At 32.8% G+C, this 24002-nt stretch overlaps 1 protein-coding gene across 1 annotated transcript; it reads right to left on the bottom strand.

Moving 5' to 3' along the window:
• Positions 1-590: 590 nt before the first annotated feature.
• LOC115988856 (non-classical arabinogalactan protein 31-like) lies at positions 591-1886 on the bottom strand. The gene is made up of 3 exons (XM_031112481.1): positions 1343-1886; positions 1105-1289; positions 591-996 (listed from the first exon to the last, which is right to left on the bottom strand). Exons 1-3 carry the CDS (start codon positions 1777-1779, stop codon positions 698-700), a joined length of 921 nt encoding a protein of 306 aa, XP_030968341.1. The 5' UTR covers positions 1780-1886; the 3' UTR covers positions 591-697.
• Between the last annotated feature and the right edge of the window lie 22116 nt (positions 1887-24002).

Here is a 24002-nt window from a genome sequence, read left to right as displayed (position 1 = left end):
CTATGGTTATATTACACTCCCATGCCCATGACTGTAAGAAAAAATTAAAACATATTGTAACAAAAAAGACTTAAGAAAGAATACCACATAAGAAAGGCACCACTATCTGATTTTCATATATAATATATCCATTACGACTCTTTGAAACCAAATGTTATATGAAGGATAGAAACAATCTGATATGTCTCTGCTAATGTATGAAAGTCTTTGTGTTGCATGAACTCTGAAGTCTTTATGGTTGATGCTGATTCTAGAAGGATAGCTATTGCATTCTTGTGGGAAATGAGTAGGTGCTACTTTTATGGCAAAGAATTAGGATGGATAGAATTTGTGTAAAATTTTCAAAATCTAAAGAATTTTTTTTTTTCATGAATACCAGATATAACAATTGAAAGTAATTAGATTATATGACGTGTTAACTTTCTACGGATTGGATTATTTTAATCGCCATCGTGCAATGCCTAGGTATGGCATGGGATGTCAATCCGCTTTTTACAAGAAGTTTAAATAGTAGCACATACACATACTCAAATGAATTTATTTATTAATAATTTGTATTGACAAACACAATTTAGTGTAATTCATCACGCAACACCACAACCAATATCAAATCACAATACAACAATGCTGTAAATAATGGAACGGAACTCTGGAAAGTGTTACACACGAACAAAGACAATACAAGCCGTAAAAGAATTTAGCGTAAGCATATAGGCTCAAAAGCAAAAGGTCCAACGGTGTAGAGAATAAATGGGAGTTTGTCAGCCACATATGAAATTTCTGGCCTAAGAATGGCACCCTTGAGACCATCGTTGAGATTAGAAGGCTTGTTGCATTTGGTTAATGGGGATGAGACTAAGAACACCTTGCACTTGTTAACAACATTGGAGGTGATTATCTTCGGTGCAGTGAGGAAGAAATAGCCGTTCTTGTCAGTTTTAGTTGTTTGGACCACTGGGTACTTGGTGTTATTGCATTGGAGCTTTACCACAGCACCTGCCAAAACCAATGCCATAGTCAGTCAGTGGTCATAATATATCTAAGGAAACCGTGTTAACATGTAAAAGATAAATGAACAAGATTAATTTGAAGTTTTGAACAAACCGTCAATAGGTGAGGCTCCTAAGAGGCCGTCAACCCCAGCATACTTGCAGGACTTGCAATAAACAACACCTTGCACTGCTACAAAGCTAGGAGGGTGAGGTGGGGGATAAACCGGTGGGTGGCTAGGAGGAGCATGCTGAGGAGGGTGACTTGGAGGGTGAGCTGGGGGATGAACCGGTGGGTGGCTAGGAGGAGGCTGGTGAGGAGGGTGAACGGTGGGTGGCTTGGAGGAGCATGCTGAGGAGGCTGGTGAGGAGGGTGACTCGGAGGGTGGATTGGCGGGTGGCTAGGAGGAGCATGTTGAGGAGGCTGGTGGGGAGGGTGACTCGGGGGGTGAACTGGCGAGTGGCTAGGAGGAGCATGCTGAGGAGGCTGGTGAGGAGGGTGAACCGGTGGGTGGCTAGGAGGAGCGTGGTGAGGAGGCTGGTGAGCTGGGGGGTGACTTGGAGGGTGAACTGGTGAGTGAGTAGGAGGGTGATGGTGGTGGTGGTGATGGTGATGATGGTGGTGACGACTAGGTGGATGAGCTGGTGCTTCACTTGGAGTTGGAGGGTGGCCATGTTGGTGAGAAGGTGACGGAATTGGTGGGTAAGGTTCTTCACTAAACACGCTAGTTAAGCAGCTCACTAGGAGCATGAGCTGCACTAGTACATGTGCTTTAGTAGCAAAACCCATATTTTTTCTTTACCACCTTTTCTAGCTGAAGAGAAAAGGGAATTAAGCGTGTGAGAGACAGGGTTGGTGTGGTGAGAGTGAAAGGGTTCAAAGGAGGTACTTTTATAGGGGCTCAAGCCGTGTTTCTCTACGGTTTTTGTTGATTTAACTTGTTTTAAAATGTGGTGGGGCGGGATATATTAGAGGATCCAGGTACAAATAAATCGAGGGGATTTTGGAAATGAAAAAAAAAAAAAATTAATAGTATGTTTGTGATGAGTGACTGGCATGAACAAGCCGTGGAAAGAGTCACATGCAGAGGGAAGACTAGTCTTAGTTGGAATTTAACACATTTTGCAAGGAAAATGCCGAAGTTTCCAAGGTCATCTATGGAATAACACTTTTACAAAAAAAGAAAAAAGAAAAAAGAAAAAAAAAGGACATCCTATAACATATAAATGGTACTATACCTGAGATATAATATATGCTAAGTTAAAATATGTTTTTTTTTTTTTTGAATAATAAAAAGAGGTGTATTATTTAATTATATAAGTTTGTGCAACAACAAGCATTAAAGTAAGTGTTTGGATAGGAATCATTCTTGCATTTATTTTTTCATGCGTTTTGCTTTTGGGGACAATTATCATTGTTCACGCACTGTAGTAGAACTATTCATGCACTGTTTATGGGACCCACAACCACTTTATTCAGAAAAAAAATATTAAAAATGGGTCCCACGGCACTATTTACACATTTAAAAATTATTTTGCTATAATATTTTCAGTTTTCAATTTCAGCAAAAATAAGTTGTATCCAAACGGACCCAAAATGTTTTCTTTTTTAGTTAAGAAAAGTTACGTCCTTTTTAAATAGACTACCTGTGGTCTTCTACACTTATATGATAGCTCATATTTCATATGATAACTTCTTTTTTTATCACTACATGCATCGTCTCTTACATGAGAAAAAGTATCTAATGAGATGGTCTAACGAGACTAGGGGTGTCAAATGGGTGAGTTTAAGTGGGCTTGGAGTAGACATAATTGGGTTGAGTATATAAAATTCATTTATTCATTTATTCCCCATTTTACTAATTACTTCTAACCCAAACTCATCTCGACCCAATTATTATGGGTAAACTAGACATGGCAAAACAGGCGAGGCGAGGTGGGTTTGGATCAAATGGGTTACGGGTCAAAAACATGTCATTTTAAGCGGGTTAAAAACAAGTTTGGGTCAATTGGGTTGCGAGTCGGGTTGACCCGCATTTTTCACATGAATTTTTTTTAATAAAGAAAACAACATGTATTTGCCATTTGGAAAGTCATGCAACAAATTACTTGATGTAGGATATTCACTAAGAAATGCATTTAGTAAAACATAGGAAATTCTCTCCCTTGTAGGAGCTCTTTCTCTCCCCTTTTCACGATTCGAGTTTCTTTTCTCCCTTAGTATCTTTTAAGGGTTTCTTTCTTGGCCTACCCTTCCTTGCTGCTGGGGTAGTGGTCATTTAGATCTGAACCATGGAAAATGAAATAGTTAATCAGCTCAAAAACTTAAAGCTAACCAAGGAAGAAGAGGAAATCAGTTCCACTACAAAAGCCAGTAAACCAAAATTGATTGAAGAATGTAATCACAACCTCTTTGGTCGTCCCCTTTCTAATCGCCATCAGAATCTGAGGGCTCTCAAAAGCACTTGAAGGGCAGCTTGGAAGATGGGGTCTGATTTAAGAATCATTGAGGTAGGGAACAATATTTTGCAATTTAAATTCAACTATATGTTTCAACTAGATTAGGTGGAAAGAAGTGGTCCTTGGAATTTTGACAACAATCTTCTCCTTCTCTGCCATTGGAGGAAAGGGTTGACGTCCACAAAAATTATTTTCTCCCACTCCCCCTTTTGGGTCCAAAGTATGGGGGCTTCCTTTTAAGCATATGTCTGAAGAAGTAGTGACAGAAATTGGGTGCAAATTGGGCAATGTTTTGGAGGTTGACAAATGATCCATGAAAGCAGATCAGGTGAAGTATATCAGAGTAAGGATTAATCTGCCCATTGACAAACCACTCTGAAGGGGAGGATATATTAGTGTTGAAGATGGTGAAAGATGTTGGTTGACCTTTGTTGAGGTCTAAAAAGGGTCATAATGAAATAAGCCCAAAACAGAAGAACAAGTCAAGCCTAAAAGGAAAAATCTCAGGCTAAGCCCAAAGTAATAGGCACGGATGACCCATGGGGGATAAAAGGAAGGCCCAGAGGATCCTGAAGCCCAGAAAAGGAAGAAGCATCCCAAAAAGAGACCACGGCAAAATATAAAGAAGCAAGGATCCTCAAATCCCTTTAAGCACAAATAAAAAGGAAGACTGGGACAGATCGGTAGAAAGAAGACAGGAAAAGAAAAAAAAACAAGAAACGCGAGCGACCTCTCATGGCACAGACAGCAAAAGGGCCTCGGGGAACCAGGACAGGGAAGAAGAATGGCAACGAATGACTTTCAAAAATGGCAAAACAGGATTCCGCCCAAATAGGAAAGAAAAGGAAAAGAAGAATACGTCAGAAATGGGGATGCCGAGAAGGGCATACCTCAGCACGACCCAAAGAGGATGGCCAACCAGAAGCTTTCAAAGGAATCAGAACCAAGAGAAGGAAAGAATGAGAGAAAACGGCAAAGGGACTTACCGAGGCGACAGGGACAGAACATGCTCTGTTTACAAAAGAACAAAACAGGGGAACCCGGGACACCCAGAAAAACTCCATTATAAAAGGAGGGGACAGGTTGTGAAGAAAGCAGCGAGAAAAAAAGAAAGAAACACAAGAAAGAAGAAATTCTCTAGGAAGAACCATCAGAAAAATCTATGCAGAAAGAAAATACTAAGGGAAGAACAAATACTGCTTCCCGATATCCTATAAAGGCCACTATTGCACATACTCGGATTCAACGAGAATCAAACTTTGCAAGTTTTGAAGGCTGAAATAGCCATTCAAGACTGCAATTTTTGAGCTTGATTGGACCTTGTATCACGTCCTAGTGAGCTTTCTGTAATCAAAACAGATAACTTATTAATGAAACACTGCTTAATAATTCCCAGGATCCCCACAGCACTATTTCTTTTTTTTCTTTTTTTGCTAATCCTGCTTTGTTTCCTTCTGAACTTACGTTGTTAATTTTGGTACTCTTCGATATCCTTGTTTGTTGTCTTTCTGTATATTGTCAGGAGTATTCTCTGCATTCACTTGATTCTTAAACAGCTCGTTAGCTGCGGTGAATCAAGGCCCGGTCCACCAAATCCTTCCTTTTCATTCAGGCCCGAGATCCTTGGGCTTGAGTATCCCGAAAAAGGCACTCTCACAACCTTTAAGTATGAACGACTTCCAACTTTCTGTCTTTGTGGAAAGCTAGGGCACGATGATAAACATTGTGGGGAAACTCTAAAGGAGCATCAACAAAGAAGGCAATACAAAGAGTGGCTAAAAGTTGGAGGAAGTACCAAATCTGGAGGTGAATATATAGGTGCGACGAGTAATAGGAATGGGGGAAAAAAATGAGAAGTGAGGAAACAAGGTCCAAATCACCTTTGAAATTGAAAAGTTTGAGGCCATGGATGCAAACAAAGGATGTAAGGAGCGATGGTAGTTGGAGCTTGAGCTAAGAACACACCTCGGGAGAAGGAAAGGATACTGGTATGACAGAACCAAATGAGCTGCACCAACTGAGCAGATGGGACAACACTAGCGTGATGGAGATAGAAAAGCTGTCAGACTTTGAGGTACATAACAAGCAAAATGTAACTAGAGTTGATATAGTCAGGGAATTGTCCAAAGGGAACCAAGATGTTCAATCAAGCGTGGGCCGGGTAGATGGGCCCAAAAGTGAAGAGCAAGAAGCCTCTAGCCCAAAGAAGAACAATCACGAGGGTACAGATAATGAAGCAACAAAATATGATAGGGCCAGCCCAATTAATAGAAAGAAGGGTGCTATTAAGTTGAAAAAAATTTCCAGGGAGGTTGGAAAAGCCCAAGATGATGAAGTCGATATTCTCCCAGCTAAGGTTAGTAAAAAAAGGCTTAATAATATAGAAACTCTGTCTGTAACAGAAAGAAAGGCTCAAAAATGTATTTATGAAAGGAATGTGAGGGAGAATGAATTTTTACCTGATGAAACAACAGTGGCTGCAATGCAGCACCGTCGAGAACAATGATTGCCTTAGGATGGAACTATCGAGGGCTTGAGAACCCTCAGATGGTTAGAGTGTTGCACAAATTTGTGCAATGATGGGATCCCAAAACAGTCTTCTTAACGGAGACTAAGCTAAAAAAGAAAATGATGGAAAAGGAGAAAGAAAAGGCAGATTTTAACAATGGTCTAGTCATACCCAGCTCAGGTAGAAGTGGAGCTCTTGCATTGTCTTGGAAAAAAGATATATTGGTGGAGGTCCAAGGTTACTCTGACAACTATATCGACGTAATTGTCACCGATCCAGCCACCGATTTTAAATGGCGAATTACTGGATTCTATGGGCACCCAGAAACCCATTGTAGAAAAGAGTCATGGAATTTACTTAGAGATTTGAATAGCAGATACAAAATGCCATAGACGTGCTTTGAAGACTTCAATGAAATTGTATCCATGGAAGAAAAGAAAGGTGGGGCTATGAGGTCACAAAGGCAGATGGAAGATTTTCGAAATGCTATTCATCAATATGGTTTTAGAGACCTGGGGTATTGTGGTCCTGATTATACATGGTGTAACATGCAAGAATGGGATGATAGAGTATATTTAAGACTAGATAGGGCCTTAGCCACAGCTAATTGGATAGAGCACTACAGTGAAACAAGGGTGCACCACCTGGTGGACTCTACATCAGATCATTGTGCCTTGTTAATCACTAACTCTATGCCTCAACAGCCACCTAGAAAGAGAAGATTCCATTTTGAGGCAATGTGGACTAAAAAAGAAGATTGTAAAGAGGTTATTAAGGTTGCTTGGATAGGATGTGGGGATCTCAGTACGCTAAGTGGGATTGCAAATGGGCTTAGACAATGTGCTATTGACCTCTCTCAGTGGAACAAATCAGTGTTTGGACATGTTCCAAAACTGCTTCCAAAAAAAATTTACTTGATGTAAAATGCATTACTTTGAATTCACCACTTATATCAACAATGAACTACACTTATTAATACTTATTCAATAATTTTAAAATTATACAAATTCTAACATTTCTATCTAAAACAAAATAACACAAAGATAAGTAAAATAAGTACACAATTTTTACTTCTGCACAATATCAACATCCTAAAATATAAAACAAAATTACAAATGACTTGTGAATGTTTCTCACACATGTCTGTGAATGTTTCTCACACATGTCTACAATTTTAAATCTATGTTTTTAACAGTACTGTAACCAAATTATCTTGACATGTACTTTGCTATTTGATATCTAAAAATCGTTACTCATTACAGAATGCTCAATCATTCATCTTTTAATTAATTTGTATGCAGTTATGTAAATGTCTCAATTGTTTCCTTAAAGCTTACAACAAACAATTAAATCAATATTGTCTTTATTTTATTTTATTTTTTTTACCAAAAAAAAAAAGCTCTAAAAAATGGTTCCAGTTTAAGTTGGGTCGCAGGTCAGGTTGATTTGGGTTGACCCACAAAAAACACAGGTCAGGTCACGAGTCAACCCGTTTTTAGTTCGAGTAAAAAAAATCAGATTCTGGTTAAGTGTTTTTCGAGTTAAGTCGGGTCAAAAAATTCTAACCCGTTTTGCCACGTCTAGGATAAACCCCAACCCACCCAATTACCCATCAAAATTACCAAAATGGCCCTAAAACTTGAAAATGACCAAAGTAATCTTAAAATCCTTTAAAATTACCAAAATACCCCCTAAACCTAAAAAATTGCCAAAATACCCTATAAACCTAAAAAATGACCGAAATACCCCTAGAAATTAAAAAAATGACCAAAATATCCCTAAAATATAAAATATATATATATATATATATATATCAAAATACATCCTAAACCTATAAAATGACTAAAATACCCCCAAAACCTAAAATTTGACCAAAATATCTCCTAAACCTAAAAATGACCAAAATACCTCCCTAAACCTAAAAAAAAAGACCAAATATGATCAAAAACCACTAAAATACCCCAGAAACCTAAAAAATGACCAAAATACTCTTGAAACCTAAAAGTTACCGTAATATCCCCTACACCTAAAAAATAACCAAAATACCCCTAAACTTAAAACATTACCAAAATACTCCCAAAACTTAAAAATTGACCAAAATACCCCCTAAATCTAAAAATGACCAAAATACCCCCTAAACCTTAAAAATGATCAAAATACCCCTGAAACCTAAAAATGATCGAAATACCCCCGAAACCTAAAAAATGATCAAAATACTCTCGAAACCTAAAAATGACCAAAATACCCCCTCTAAGCCTAAAAATGACCAAAATATGCCTAAAATCTAAAAATTGACCGAAATACCACCTAAATCTAAAAATTGACTGAAATACCACCTAAATCTAAAAATTGACCGAAATACCACCTAAATCTAAAAAAATAACCAAAATACCGCCTTAAACCTAAAAAATGACCAAAATACCCATAAACCTTTAAAATGACCCAAATACACCCAAAAACTCTAAAATGACAAAAAATAACCCAAAACCTCTAAAATTACCAAAAATACCCTAAAACCTCTAAAATGACCAAAAATACCCTAAAACCTCTAAAACAAACAAATTACCCCCTCAAAATATCTAAAATGACAAAAAGACCACTGATCCTATAAAATGAACAAAATACACCCGAAGCCTCTAAAATTACCAAAATAGTGGTTTGGGGTATTTTGGATGTTTCAAGGATATTTTTGTCAAATTAAAGGTTCTAAAACTATTTCAGTCATTTTGTAGGTTTCAAGGGAATGTCACTAATTTTTCAGGTTTTAGAGGTCTTTTAGTCGTTTTTTAGGTTTTGGGGATATTTAAGTCATTTTTTAGAATTCAGGGGGTATTTTAGTCATTTTCTTAGGTTTAGGGGGATTTTGGTCGTTTTTTAGTTTTAGGTGTGATTTTGGTCATTTTTTAGGTTTATGGTGTATTTCTATCGTTTTATAAGTTTAAGGGGCATTTTTGTCATTTTATAGGTTTTGGGGTATTTTGGTCAGTTTTTAGGTTTCAAGGATATTTTGGTAATATTTTTGGGTTAGGGGTTATTTTGGTCATTTTTTTAGGTTTTGGGGGGGTATTCTGGTCATTTTTTAGTTTTAGGGGGAAGGTTATTTTGGTCATTTTTAGGTTTAGGGGTTATTTTGGTCATTTTTTAAATTTAGGTGGTATTTCGGTCATTTTTTAGGTTTAGGGTGTATTTTGGTCATTTTTAAGTTTTGGGGGTATTTCGATCATTTTTTAGGTTTATGGGGTATTTTAGTAATTTTTAGGTTTCGAGAGTATTTTGGTCATTTTTTAGATTTAAGGGGTATTATAGTCAATTTTTAGGTTTCAAGAGTATTTCAATCATTTTTAGGTTTTACGGCTATTTCAGTCATTTTTTAGGTCTAGTGGGTATTTCGATCATTTTTTAGGTTTTAGGGATATTTCGGTCATTTTCTACGTTTAGGGGGGTATTTTGGTAATTTTTAGGTTCCGAGGGGTATTTTGGTCATTTTTTTAGGTTTTTGGGGTATTTTGATCATTTTTTAGATTTGTACAGTCCACCAGCCAAGGTATGAGAGAGTGTCGATGTGGTTGGATCTGGACCTTACACTGGGAGTGGCTGTGAGCAAGGGAGAGGAAACATTAGTTGCAAGATATTATCCTTGGCCCGTGCCAAAGGCGTGACTACCTTGGGAAGAAAGTAAGATATGCATCTGACGTGGGTACTCAAGCACTCACAAAAAGGGAGATAGTGACCTCCTAAGGTCAGGTACTATAGAAACACTCCTTATTGGCTGAGTGTATGTTAGACCACTTCAGGGACATGTGTATCATCTTCAAAACCTCTAATGTGTCTTTCATTGGTTAAGAATTGTTCCCCATGCAATGGCAAAGTCACCTACCTCCATGCCACAATCCTGATGTTGGTGTTCTCTCTCCTCCAGCCGCCAAATAGTACCTTAGTTGCAGTAAGGTCCAAAATAAGGAAATGATGACTTGACACTTGTCATTGTACTCAACCATATTCCTTAGACTATAAGAGGAACATGCAGCTAGACTATTTGGGAAAGAACCTAAGTAGATCTTTTGAGAAAAGAGTAGAAAGTTGATAATGAAGTAAGGTAGAAAACAAGGTCTCTCTTTTTTAGAAAGAACACCCTTATTGTACAAGAGATACCCCTTTTTCCCACATAATACAAGCTTAACAGAGCAAGAGTGATTCTCTCTTACTCAAACCGTGGTTTTTCATCCCTTTCTTAGGGTTTTCCACATACATCCATTGCATACTTTATATTCTTGCAAACACTTTCTTTTTTCTCTAGACATTGTGATGTGAAAGCTTGCATTTTTGTCACTCATGAGATTTTTCATCAAGATGTATTGTTAGATAGCTTATCTACTCTCTCATATAAGTTCAAATCTAATTTGCACATACAAGGTTTGGGTGGTATTTTGTTCTTTTTTATGTTTAGGGTGTATTTTGGTACTTTTTTTTTAGGTTTCAGGGGTACGTTGGTTATTTTTTGGTTTATGAGGTATTTCAGTCATTTTTTAGATTTAGGGGGTATTTTGGTAATTTTTAGTGGTTTTGGGGTATTTTAGAGTTTGGTGATTTGTAGAAATGATACTTGGATCATAATTGAGTCTAATTGGGTATCAGGTTTTTTTTTTTTTTTTTTTTTTGACTCAGGGTATCAGGTTAAAACCCAATAAACATTAATGTTAATTGAGTTAATACTCATTTAACCCAATTAATAATTAGAAGGAAAATATAATCCAATTTGAGGATATATATGAGGTAAAAGGAATTTAATATATATATATATATATATTTATATTACAAAATTATTTATTTAGTGACATGATTATTGTCATTTTTTTATTTATTGAATACGATAGAAATATCATTAACATATTAAAATAGAAGGATGATGACTTGATGTGGTGTATACTGTATAGATTAAATTATACTTATTATATATATATATATATATATATATATTAAATTATATTACATATAAAATTGTAAAATCACTAATATCATGGAATTTATATATATAAAAAAAGGTAAATGATTAAAATAATTTTTAAATAAATCATAAAATTATATTTTAAAATTATTGAAACTTTTTTTAGTGAAATTTTCAAGAGTTAAATATTAAAAATTTAAAAATTTTAATAATAAAGTTTCACCTAAAGCAAACTATATATTACTAATTAGTGAGTCATATTGCAAACTCAACGTGTAATACCTAAGTTAAGTTACATATATAGTGCAAGTACAACCTAGAAGATCCAATCCAAAAAATATATATTCTAATTAATTAAAATGATTAAGGTAAAAAATGAATTTTGATCAATTTTTTAATATAAATTTTTGGTAATAGCTAGAAGTATAATTGAAGTGGTACATGAACCTTAATATTAGGATTTCACCTAGACCAAAATTGCAATCTTACATTGAGCCACTTGACATGCATTGATGTAAGATTGAATTCTTATACACTAGCCACTAACTCATACGATGCACGTCAAAGTTTATAGAAAAAAAAAATCATATATATATATATATATATATTAAAATTCATCTAAATTAAAATTGTATATTGCATTATTCTCAACAACAAAAAAATACAAGTTGTACACTCTATGTTTAAGCTAATTTTATTTTGCCCCCATATTTTTAATTTTATTTTTTGATGCCTAACGTTATATTGGGTTTTGATTTTAGCCATTCCATTAATACTTGTTGATGAGATGGATGTTAAATGCTACCTAAGAGATCAAAACGATGTTCTTTTTGTTCGGAACCTTATTAAAGACACATCAACATATTGTTTATTAACCCATATAATTATTATTTTTAAATTAATTCTTGTTTTTTTCCTCTCTCTCTCTCTCTCTCAAACCCATCCATGGAGCACTTAGCCGTGTTACCCTCACTTGACGTGGCAGGGCCAGAAAGTTCCAAATAGTGTTTTGCGGATGCCAATATGAGAATTACTATGAAATTCCTTATGTATGCCTAAGACAGAGATTATGGTTTCTACTTATTTATATAGTTTAATTTCTTCCTTTTGAAAATTTTTTATTATATGTGGCAAAATATTTGTGTCACGTGCCCATAATTTTTTATATAAAATGATTTACTTCTAGTCAAATACAACATCAAAACTCTATTAGGTTATCTCTCAAAAAAAAAAAAAAAAGAACCACACAATTAGGTCAGGTTGGATATAATATATATATAAAGTAGAACATTTTGCAAATTTAAAAAGAAAAATAAAATTTTGGTAAAATTTAAGGACAAAAATAATATTTTAATCAACAATAAAAATTACACTAATCGTAACTTAGATTGAGTGATCTAAAATATTAGTGGAATGAAAAAAGAAAATCAAATTCTTCAATTATAATATATCATACGATGTTTAAACAGTTAATACAAGTCTATCTTCTATTGTCTAAAACTATCTGTCTTATATAAACTTTTGCAAATATATACTGATGCTTTAAATAAACAACTTTTGTGACTGTGTCCTGTTCATAAATCTATTTTCTTTTACCCAAAACTGTAATGGGAAATTCCAAGTTTTGCATGTTCCCTCAAAAAAAAGTTTAACATGTTCCTTGACTTATAGTACGTAAGATAGGATTTTCGATTTAATATGAAAATTGCGATCGATGACAAATATCACTATCTCACAAATTCACCCCCTACTTGCGATATATTAAAGCTTAGAAATGTTAAAGTCATCGTAAATTCAGCTAGCTGTTTTCACGTTTGTTTTGGACCAATATATTATATTTGAGAACCGGGAAGAGATAATATAAAATATAAATCATATAATACTAGAAGCAATCCTACTCGTTCTAAAACTATTCGTCTAAGAACCTTCCAAATGAGAAATCGTACTAAAGTCTCCTTTCCCATGCCTTCTGTTTATTGATCTTTTCCTGCCTCATTCGAATCCCCTTCTTCCTTTAATGAAATGGACCAGTCTTACCACTTAATTAGTACAAGATTCTCATCCTCGCTTCTTCCGTGGGTAGGTATAGCGCTTTCCTTCCTCTAGTTTGATATATATAATTTAGAATCTATAATTTAAAAAATGTGTAAGTTGTAACTCTTACTCTAGGCAAGGTTTTCAGACCCGGACCATTAATTGAACCATAAAAGGGAGAGATTCAAGGTTTTTGAGGTCGAACCGAGATTGAACAGGGGTCGAACCGTGATAACATCATAATTAATTTAATAATTAATTAAAGCCTAAATATATATATATATATTAAATTTATAAAACTAGCAAAATTGACAATATATCTATATATGTGAGGGAAATTTAATGATTTTCAAGCATATATTTAATAATTAAATAAGAAAGTTAATAAAATAAAATAATAACCATGAAAACATTAAAATTTATGATTAATTTTTGAAGTAAAGTTGAATATCTTTAAAGGATTTTAATTATAGTTTTTTTTTATTCCTTATAAGAGATGGATAATTTAATTAAGTAGAATAAAATTGTGTTAAGTTGTTGTTGTTGTTTTTTTTTTTTTTAAATTGCTAAGGGGTTGGACCGCACGGTTCTCACTGGTTCGTGCAGTCTAACCCCGATTTTAACGGTTCACGGAATTAACAAAAAATCCAATTCTTTATACTTAAAAAACCGGTTTTCATCCTGGTTCCCGGTTTTCACGGTCCGACCTCCCGGTCCAGTTCAGTTATGAAAACTATGACTCTAGGTATAATTTAAACTCATATATGTGAATAACTGTGATTGTTTTTAAAAAAACTTATATATTTGCACAGGTTTATACACTTGTTGTTTATTTATACATCGAAGAGAAGAAACATTAAATTAAGAAGCAGCTAAGTAAAACCTTCTTGAAGATTTTAAAATTGTCAACTTAAACTAATTATGGCCGAATTAAAATCCAAGTCAACTTGGTGCATCTGGGGCAGGTATATATATCAAGGTTCTTTTTTTTTTTATGAACATATATCAAGGTTCTTTGACTAATAGTGGATACCATATAATATTTGTCCAGTTGTGCATAAGATTAAAAGACAGTGACAAATTAGTTTTTTTTTTTTTTTTTAATGGAAAGTGACAAATTAGTTTATGTAGTCAGCGCATGATAAATTTGATTACTGAAGGTGAAACAACCTTCCCTAGTTGATGAGACATAACCTAGTTGATGAGACATAACTTGAGAAAGGTTTAGGACCCATTTGGTAAGGGATTTTTAGTAACGTTGTTTGTATTCTTTGGAAATACATGTGGGTGAAAAAATGTGTGAAAATACATTTAATATCACTACAACAAAATATATTTTTAGCGACAAATTTTAGTGAGGAAAAATTTGTCATCACTAAAAACATATATTTAGTGACGAAAGTTGAATTTCGTCACTATTTATTGATAGGGCACCAAAGGGAAAAATTGGGCACAAATTTAATTTGTCTACGGTGACAAACTATTTCGTTGCTGAAACTTTAAGTTTTTGGCAACAAAAATATTTCAATGCTGCAAGTTTTGTTGGGACATTATTGCTGACAAAACAAATCTTGTCGCTAAAAGTCCCCAATAGCAACGAAACACAGTCGTCACTAAAAAATCAACTAAAATCAAGAAATTTTAGGTGACAAAACTGTTTTTGTCACTAAAAGTCTCCAATAACTTGTTATTAAATTCATATTTTGAAAATCTAACCGTTGAATTACATGTTCTATATGTTCTTAAAATGCATGCCAATTTTCATGCCAATCGAATGTAATTTACCATTCGATTTATAAACTCGTCTTTTATGTATTATTTTAAATTACAAAAACTTGAATTTAAACAATTGATTGATGACATAGTTATTGATCTTTGATCATCTATAAATCTTGTAAGCATCTCTTCATCTGCAAAGAATTCTAGATGTGAAAACACAAAGACAAAGAGCAGATCTTTGAATAGGAAAAAAATTGGATCCGTAGGGTGCCTTTAGAGTAATAGTTAGCAAACTATTTTAAGAAAACTTTAACATAATTTTTATAAGAAATAGAAAAAAATTTCAAAACATTAATTATCTTTTTTTATTTTTTTTTCTCATAAAAACTTTCCTAAAATATTTTAATATAAAATGTTATTAAACTTCAAAATGTGATGGGCGTGAGAATTATAAAAACTCAAATAACTGGAATCTAGGATAAAATTAACCGATATTTCTCTAATCATCAACACGCTTAGGAGTTAGGATTGATTAATTAATCCCATGTGAACGAATAAGTACTATTAATTACAATAATGAGCATTAGCATTGGGGAATGCTAATGCCATATCTAAGAAAAATTTGACATTTTAAACCTAAAAACCTCCTGCATCAGAGAATGGTAAACAGTAGTATTGCAAATTTTTTTGCAATACTGCTACAGTACAATTCTAAACATAGAATTGTACTATTCACAGAATTGTTTAGAATTGTACTGTTCACAGAATTGCAAAAAAAAAAAAAAAAATATTTTACTCTCCTATTTCCCCCGAAATTTCTCTCTCATCCCTCTCATTTTTTTTGTGCTCTTCTCACTCTTCCTTCTCTTTCTCCATTTGCTCTCTCCTCTCTGAAGCTTCATAGCCAAAATTTCTCACCCATCTCCGAAATTTCTCACCCATCTCACACGGCCACTCTCTCATCTCTCTTCGCACGGCCTCTCTCTCATCTCTCATCGCACGGCTTCTCTCTCATTGCACCGGTGCTGGGTTTTGGATTTTTGAAGTTGGAGGTTGGATCAGCGTGGATCGGCGAGCTGGGTTTGGATCGTTGGACTGGGATTGGTTGATGGTGGGTTTGGATTGGTTGATCGGTGGGTTTGAAATGGTGGATTCGTTGATCGGTGGGTGGATCGTTTAGGTTGATCATCGGTAGCTCCGATGGTGGCTCCGGTGATGATTTTTGGGTATTTTCGACAGCCTGGGTTTCAAATCGGCGGCATGGGTTTGTTGATCGGTGGCTTGGGTTTGCTGATCGGTGGCTTGGGTGGTGGGTGTGGTGGCCGTTGTTGGCTCCAACTGGTTTGATGGATTGTGTGTGTGTGGCTCTATTGATGGTTTGTGTTTGTGTGTGTGTGGCTTTGTTGTGGTTGGGTTGTGGCTAAAGTGGCTAGTTATTCTGGGTTTCCGATGGGTTTTTTTTTTTTTTTTTTTTTTTTTTTTTTTTTTTAAATATGGGTTTTTGTTCCGGTGGGATTTTGGTGAGCAGTGGGCAGTGGTGGCTTGGGTTTTTCTGGGTTTTTGCTTCGATGGGTCTGTGTGTGTGGCTTTGTGTGTGGAGAAAGAGAGGAAGGCTTTGTGTGTTGAACCGGTGTTGAGGGAGAAAGAGAGGAAAAAAAAAACTGTTGGAAAGCCTAGGAAAACAAAAGTTTTGGTTAGAAAAAAAATAATAAAGAAAGATTAAAAAATAATATTTTAATAAAAATAGAAGTTTGGGATGTGGAGGTATTGTAAAATAAGATGGAATAAATGATAAAGTGGTTTTTAGAATTGTAAAATAGAATAGCATTGCAATTTTCCAATGCTAATGCTCTTTTATAGACTTCTTTGCAAATTATTTCAACATAATTAAATGTTTTCTGCACAGATCCCACGATTTTCCTCGTACGTAATTGCCATTTGGTCAGACACATGTATTCTTGCTGCTTGAAGAAGCATCTGGGTCAAACAATTTGGTTTGGAGTTAATTGTGCGAGAGTGTTCAAATTTATATAGAGAAAAACCTTTCTTTAAGTGGTAGCTCTAATCCCTACTTTGGTTGCCTCTAGTTTGTTGTGCTCTTACCCATCCACACCAGCTAACATCAGCCTGAATAAGCCTTTCCCTTGTCATCTATGAGGAGCAAATTTTGAAAGAATGGAATATTAAGGGAAATAATATCAGTGGTGGTTCTAGATTTTTTTTTTTTTTTTTTAGAGAGGTCAGTAGTGGTGGAGCTGGGAATTTGTCATGGGTTGAGGTGAGTAAAAAAATTTTTTATTATTATTATTAATTAATTTTGTTGTCTATACAACTTCCATATTATATATATACAATATTCTAAAATAGTATTCTAAATACAATTTAGTATGATTCTCAAAAAAAAAAAAAAAAATACAATTTAGTATACAGGACAATCATATTGTACAATAGTCTAAAAAAAAAATTATTAATAGTTTAAAGGTCATTAAGACAATAACCATTGAATACATGAACAAATAGAATTAACTAACCAATTATACATTTTTGTCAAACTAATAATAACATATTATATTTATATGTAATATCGATTAAATAAAATTTTATAATAAAGAAGAAGAGTAACAAACTTAGGAGTTGGATTGTGATTAAACGTGAAACAAAGAAAAAGTATAGTAATTGATATAAGCTTTTGCTTTTGAAGTGTATGCTTTTTTAACCATACAAATGGTCTCTTGAAATTGGAGCAAGCAGTAAAAGACTTCTTAGATTTGGAAATCTGTAAGAGCACTTATCAAACTACTTGATGAGATAGAGAGAAAAACTAAGAAAATGTAGAAGGGAGAAAAAGAGATAGAGAGAATGTTGGTTGTATAGGTGATGTAATTTTTTGCTGATAAAGAAGAAAAGCATAAGGAACGCAACTTCATTCCACCGTCAACGCTAAAGTAAGCTAGAGTTCTGAGAGAAGGTTTTTTTTTTCTTTTTCTTTTTTAACAAAGGAGAAAAATTTGAAACTTTTTTTTTCATTCTTATAAAATTAAATATTTTAATAGTAGTGTTACTAACAAAACACTTCTACAAAAATTTCACAATAAAATTTAGGTGACAAGTAGTTAATGGTAGGTAAAAAAAGTGATGTCAATTGTGATTCCAAATAAAACCAGTTACAACTTGCCACTTAACTTTTACCGTGAAATTGTTGTGAAAATATTGTAATGGTAACACTAAAATGATCATATTCAAGCTTATTTAAGCTAAGATTAAAAAAACAAATATTAGGGTCAGGGTGTACAGTTACTAACTTTAGCATTTTTCATTTACTAATACTTAATCAAGTAAATACTATTTCAGATGTTCAAAATTTAAGGTTAACACAACTTCATATTATCCATTTGACATGGCCTATAGTTAGATAAACAAACATGCTAGTTTGGGATGTGTTTGGGTTTTTCCCATATAAATGGGGGATTTATTTACGATTAAATTTCTAAAATTTAATAGCATTTAGTATATGCAATATTATATGGTTTGGGTTTGGAAAAAAAAAAAATCCCAAAACCATCTTGTTGCAATTTCTAGGAGCAGTAGACCTCAACATTCACTCATTTGCAAATTTAAACAAGATATTAAATTAAGAAAAGAAATGGAATTCTTTATGAAACAAAGTAACCTTACTCAATATTTTTTTCTGGAGGTGAATTTTGACAAATCCACCATTAAATTACATCTTCTTCTTATATCCTCCATGCTTGCAAAATTTGTAGAAAATTAAAGGTCAATAGCTATGTCATCAATATATTGTTTAAATTGCAAGTTTAAGTAGTATAATATTATGCATAAAATATAAGTTTATAGATCATATAGTAAATAATATCTAATTGACAAAAATTTTGACATTTATATTAAGAGTGTAATAAACATGTAATTCAATGGTTAATTTTTCAAAATATGTAATAATATTTATATTATTGAGTAAGGTTATATTTTTAAGCTACAACCAATTTTGTAGTTAATCGTGATCCTTATTTATGAGATACCTTAGAATATATAGATGGAATGGATGAGTATATGTTGTATAAAGCTAAGATCCATATAGAGTAGTGTGTACTAAGTCACAGCTAGAGATAATAATGCAACATAAACAATTGGGGTTGCATAATAATAAAACTATGTACTTCTTTTTTTTAATAAACTTCAAAACAAAATAGAATGGAAATACACACAAAAAAAATAAAATAAAATAAAATAAGAAAAAAAAAAAAAAAAAAAAAACCTCTGGTGGTTTCTTCACAGAACCGCTTTAACCGCTTTCAGTATTCTTTTACACGTAAATTGCTTATTGCAGTGAATTCAGATATAAGGGGATGAACTATTGTTGAATTCATGTGAAATTGGTCATCAATCCCACCAAAGAATTATCTCTCTACTTCCATAAATTTTAAAAGAGAAATGCATACTTAAGGAATCTTTTCATAGGTTCATATATATTTTAGAAATATTAAAATTAGGGTAAAATATTATTTTGGTTCCTAAATTTTACTAAAAGTTTTTTTTTTTTTTTTTTCATCCCTAACTACAAAAAAAATCATCTTTCATCCCTAAACTATTAAAAATATTTCATTTTTTGTCCCTAAACTTATATATATATATATATATATATATAGACATATATCTTTTTTCATCCATAAACTAATGAAAATTTTCTTTTTTCGTCTATATTTTTGTCTCTAAATTATTGAAGAAAAAAAAAAACTTTTTATAAAGTTTAAGAATAAAAAAAAAAAAAACTTTTTAATAGCATTTTATCCTTAAAACTAATATCTTCTTCTGAAGCCTAGGAAGTAGGTTATTTTAATCTTCTTCTTTTTAATGAATAGGTTATTTTTTTGATGAATTGGTTATTTTAATCTTACATGCTCGAATTAAAAAATTAAAAAATTAAAAAAAAAAAAAAACTTCAGTCTTGCTTGGAAACCCGCTTAGTAAGAATCCTTAAGAGTACTAGCATCAACTCTTCTAAAATATTTAGCATTTGACGTATCAAAAAACTACATTATTAAATTTAGTACACTTTTGTACAAAACCCGCTTAGTAAGAATCCTTAAGAGTACTAGCATCAACTCTTCTAAAATATTTAGCATTGAACAACAATTTTATTGATAAATATCACTGTTCTACTACATATGACATATCAATCACTCCGACAAACCATGGATACTACTGTTTTAGGGATTGTCTTCTTTATCTTTTTACGCTCTGTTTGTTTTGACAATAAAGTTTTATAAAAGAATGAGTCATTTTTCAAAAAGTATTTTCTATAAAACTATCTCATTTTTTTATATTTGGTAGCTACCTTAAATGTGTTGAAAAAGATATTTAACTTCTCTTATTTAACTTGTCAAGAGATACCACCACGCACCCTTGGTACGGTGGTCACTCCACAAATATAAATATTTGTGGGGTATGGGGGGCAAGGACCGGAGTTCAAGTCTCCAGAAGGGAGGTTCACATACATATACACTTATATTAGACTAAAGTAAAAATTCTATCTTTGTGTCCAAAAAAATAAAAAAACTTGTCATGAGATAAAATTGTTTTCCAAAAAATTTGTGAAAAATAATTTCTAAAAAAAAGCTATATCTTTATGTTGACCAAAGATAATTTTTCTTTAACTTTTTTTTTTATGCTAACAAACATCTCAGAAAACACGGAAAATTATCTCCATATAAGATTTTTCATTAAAACAAACAGAGCATTAAAGTTAACCCAAACCAAATGGAGCTTGAATACTTCTTATTTTTTAATGATATTATTATTAGTTTTTTGGGTAACTAACGAGGCTCTTGATCATTAAGCCATGGATTCTGCGAATTTAATTAACATTGAAAACCATGAAAGCTTTTTTTTGAGAAAGAAAACCATGAAATCTAATCCCCATGTTTTTTTTTTTTTTTTTTTTTTTTTTTTTTTTTTTTGAGAAACTAATCCCCATGTTCTCGTCTCTCTCAATTCTTTACTAGCATTGCTGCATTGCATTGCCCGAGTCGTTGACGCTTAAAATTCTGTTTTGATATTAATCTTATGATCATACTTTAATCCTCAATGTCAATGTCGCCCCTCATTAATTAATTGGAATTCTTTAAGATAGTATACTGTAAAAGAGTTACAACTTCCATAGTCTTCTCCCGAAGTTTGTGCACTCCATTAGCAACTCTCATGCAAATTGTGTTTATTTAGTCAGTGATAACTGATAATAACTCCAAACTTTCACACTAACATGTATTTACATATAATAGGGATCTTATTGGTCCGCAGACTATGGTGCAAGTCAGCATTTTTTCTTTAATACTTTTGAAAGAGATATAGAAGACAACGAACTAAAGTCTAAAACCAACATTAAACAAGTGTCATTATAATGCCGCAAAGAGTCTGGATCAACAATCACTAGTCATTTTCAAGTTTCAAGTATTCAACTTCCTAATTTCAAATGCAACTAGTTTTTTTTTTTTATAAATAAAATCTCTTTTCCTGGACAGACACATAGATGATAGGTGGGAGCTAGAATCAAAGTATTTTAACGTGTAAAACTGGAGAAAGTTTACTTCTTTTGGCTGCAAAATTACGAATATGAGTGGCTAAAAGAGAGAGAATTTGTTATTTTGGTTAGTGAGAGGCACAGGTATAGTCAGGATATTGAAACTAAGAGGCTTAAGGAAGATTTGTATTTGGTATAAATTAAGAGCACAGCAACACTAACAGAGTATTGCCCTGTTTTTATTTCATTTCATTGCACTATATTGCTGTTACTTTTAAATCTCTACATTACATCTATTTTTAGAAGTGTGTGTTGGTCGGTTACAGGATTCACATATGCTATAGAATTACAATATAGATAATTCTAGAGATCTAGGATATGAGAATATTGACACCCAACTTCTTTTACTTCATTTTGGTGCCACCTCTAGTTCATGTTTGAATTAATGTTGACAACTACGTACCAAGCTAGCTTACACTTGATTTGTTGACAGCTATGAATTACAAATTACATCTTATATTTAACAATTTCAAGGCACTGAGAGAGAGTGAAATTCACACAAAACTGACTAAAGGGATTCTGCAAGACTAGCCAAATGCTTTTATTAATTCTTATTAAAGATGCTTTTAAAAAAAAAAAAAAAAAAAACTAGTTGGAAAATTTAATACATAAATATCCATCCTTTCTTCTGGGGCTCCAAATCAAGTCTCACGCATTCTCCCATGCACTTAAGACATGGGGAGGTATCATCTGAATCAACGATGGTAATGCATTCTTTAAAGTTTAAATACAAGTTCATGTATACAAATGTATATGTTTGGTGAAGACTTTGATTGGCTTACGAGACGGTCCAGGTTGGTATTTTGTGGTCTCTTACTCTCTTTCATGCATTGTCATGCAGAGAAAATTAATTGAACTTTTTGGGAACCAACCCCAACGGCCTGAACTTTCTTCCCAAACATGGCCCAAAACTAATTGGGCGAGGTGATGGCCCATAAACATGATTAACACTCCCCATTAAACATAATGCGACTCTATATTAATATTGCTCCGCATTTTTTTTTTTTTTTTTTATCAAAATGATATTCTTAAAATATCATCATTGGATCATACGTTCGATTCAAACTGAACTAAAAATATCATCCTTACCAGCAAAAAGCAAGTTTGCTATCATAAGTCTATTTCTAGGGAAAAGTAAAATTTATGGACATTAAATACATTATAACAAAATATTTGCTATTTGGCCACTTGTCCACATCTCAAGAGAAAAACTTAAAAATAAAGAATAAAAAAAAAAAGTCCCCACTTCAATATGCCAAGAACGAGCAAAACAGTGTAGGTAGATTTTTATCATCAAAAATATCATTTTCATCCCTACATTTTGGAGGTTTTATCAATTTGATTCTTTTATTTTTGTAACATTTAATTTGGTCTCTATTATTTTCAATTTTCAATTTGCAGTTAATTTGATCCCTACCATCAACTCACTAATGGAAATTAACTGCAAGTTGAAAATAGCATGAACCAAGTTTACTATTATTAAAATATAGGGACCAAATTGACAATGACCTTAAAATATATGAATAAAATGGTATTTTTTTTCTATTTTATTTTAAAGATAATTTTATATAAAGTAAATGAATCCATGCAATAATTTTCATACATGCATGTAATATATGTTAAATGTAACATCAAATTAAACGCATTCTAAACTAAAGCTCGTTGACAAAAACGCAGATGAATTCTACAAATGATGAAGTAATTTTAGCAGAGAATGTCCCATCCCATTTGAACTAAAGCCCATTGGCAATAACATAGGCGAATTCTTCAAACTAATTTTAGCCAATGAACAAAGCAAAAAGAGTATCGTTACCAATGGGTTAGGATCTGATGCAGCACCTAGGGTATTACACCGGATGCAATTCACCATCCTCTCTCTCACAAAAACTTTTCACATTTCACTTTTTAAACTTTTACTTTTTACTTTTCTTAACTTTTTTTAATCAATAATTGAGAATGAAAGCTATTTTTTGCAACTATTAATCTCAATCATTGATAATAATTACATCAGGTGCAATACATTTATCTTAATCCGAATCTTTTCTTTGCAGGAACAATAATAGCACTTAATACTTGACCTGTTTTTTTTTCTTTGACTACTGAGTTTGGTGAGATATTATCATCAATAATGTTAATTCTTCTAGATCTCTAGTTCGTCAATCCAAATCAAATATCATTTGTTCATCAACAAGAATCATGATCTAATCGGCTTCTAAACCCATTTCAAATTTCAATACCCTCTGCAGTTGCCATATCCATGCAGCATATATGAATCTACTATATCATCCCAATTTGCAATTAGTTTCTAACAAAAATTCTTAACATCTTCATGGGACTATCAAGCATGAGAACAACCTTTTAACAAGTTAAAAAACAAACCATAATTATATTCATACGAATAGTAACTATCAAGCATGAAAGTTGAAACCATTATTCCCTGTACCTTATATATTATTACCAAGCATTATAATCATTAATAGTAATCACCTTTCTAATTAGCAAAAATAAATAAATAAATAAAGTCATCTTTCTTGTTGCATCCCAACTGAATCCGCTTTGACTAATGAGCATATCACTAATATTTTTTCCTCCTCTTTTGTTTCCTCTTTCTTTTTTTGCTTACCTTCAGTTACTTCTATCATTCTCATTTTCTATACATTGAAAAAATTATAGCTATAATAAAAATGAATTTTAACATGGATTTATTACCTATAAAACTAGGATAATTACTTAGTTCTAATTTAAGTATTC

The sequence above is a fragment of the Quercus lobata genome, chromosome 5, assembly GCF_001633185.2.
Source record: "Quercus lobata isolate SW786 chromosome 5, ValleyOak3.0 Primary Assembly, whole genome shotgun sequence".
Lineage (NCBI taxonomy): Eukaryota > Viridiplantae > Streptophyta > Magnoliopsida > Fagales > Fagaceae > Quercus > Quercus lobata.
This window is presented reverse-complemented; position numbering and strand designations above follow the sequence as displayed.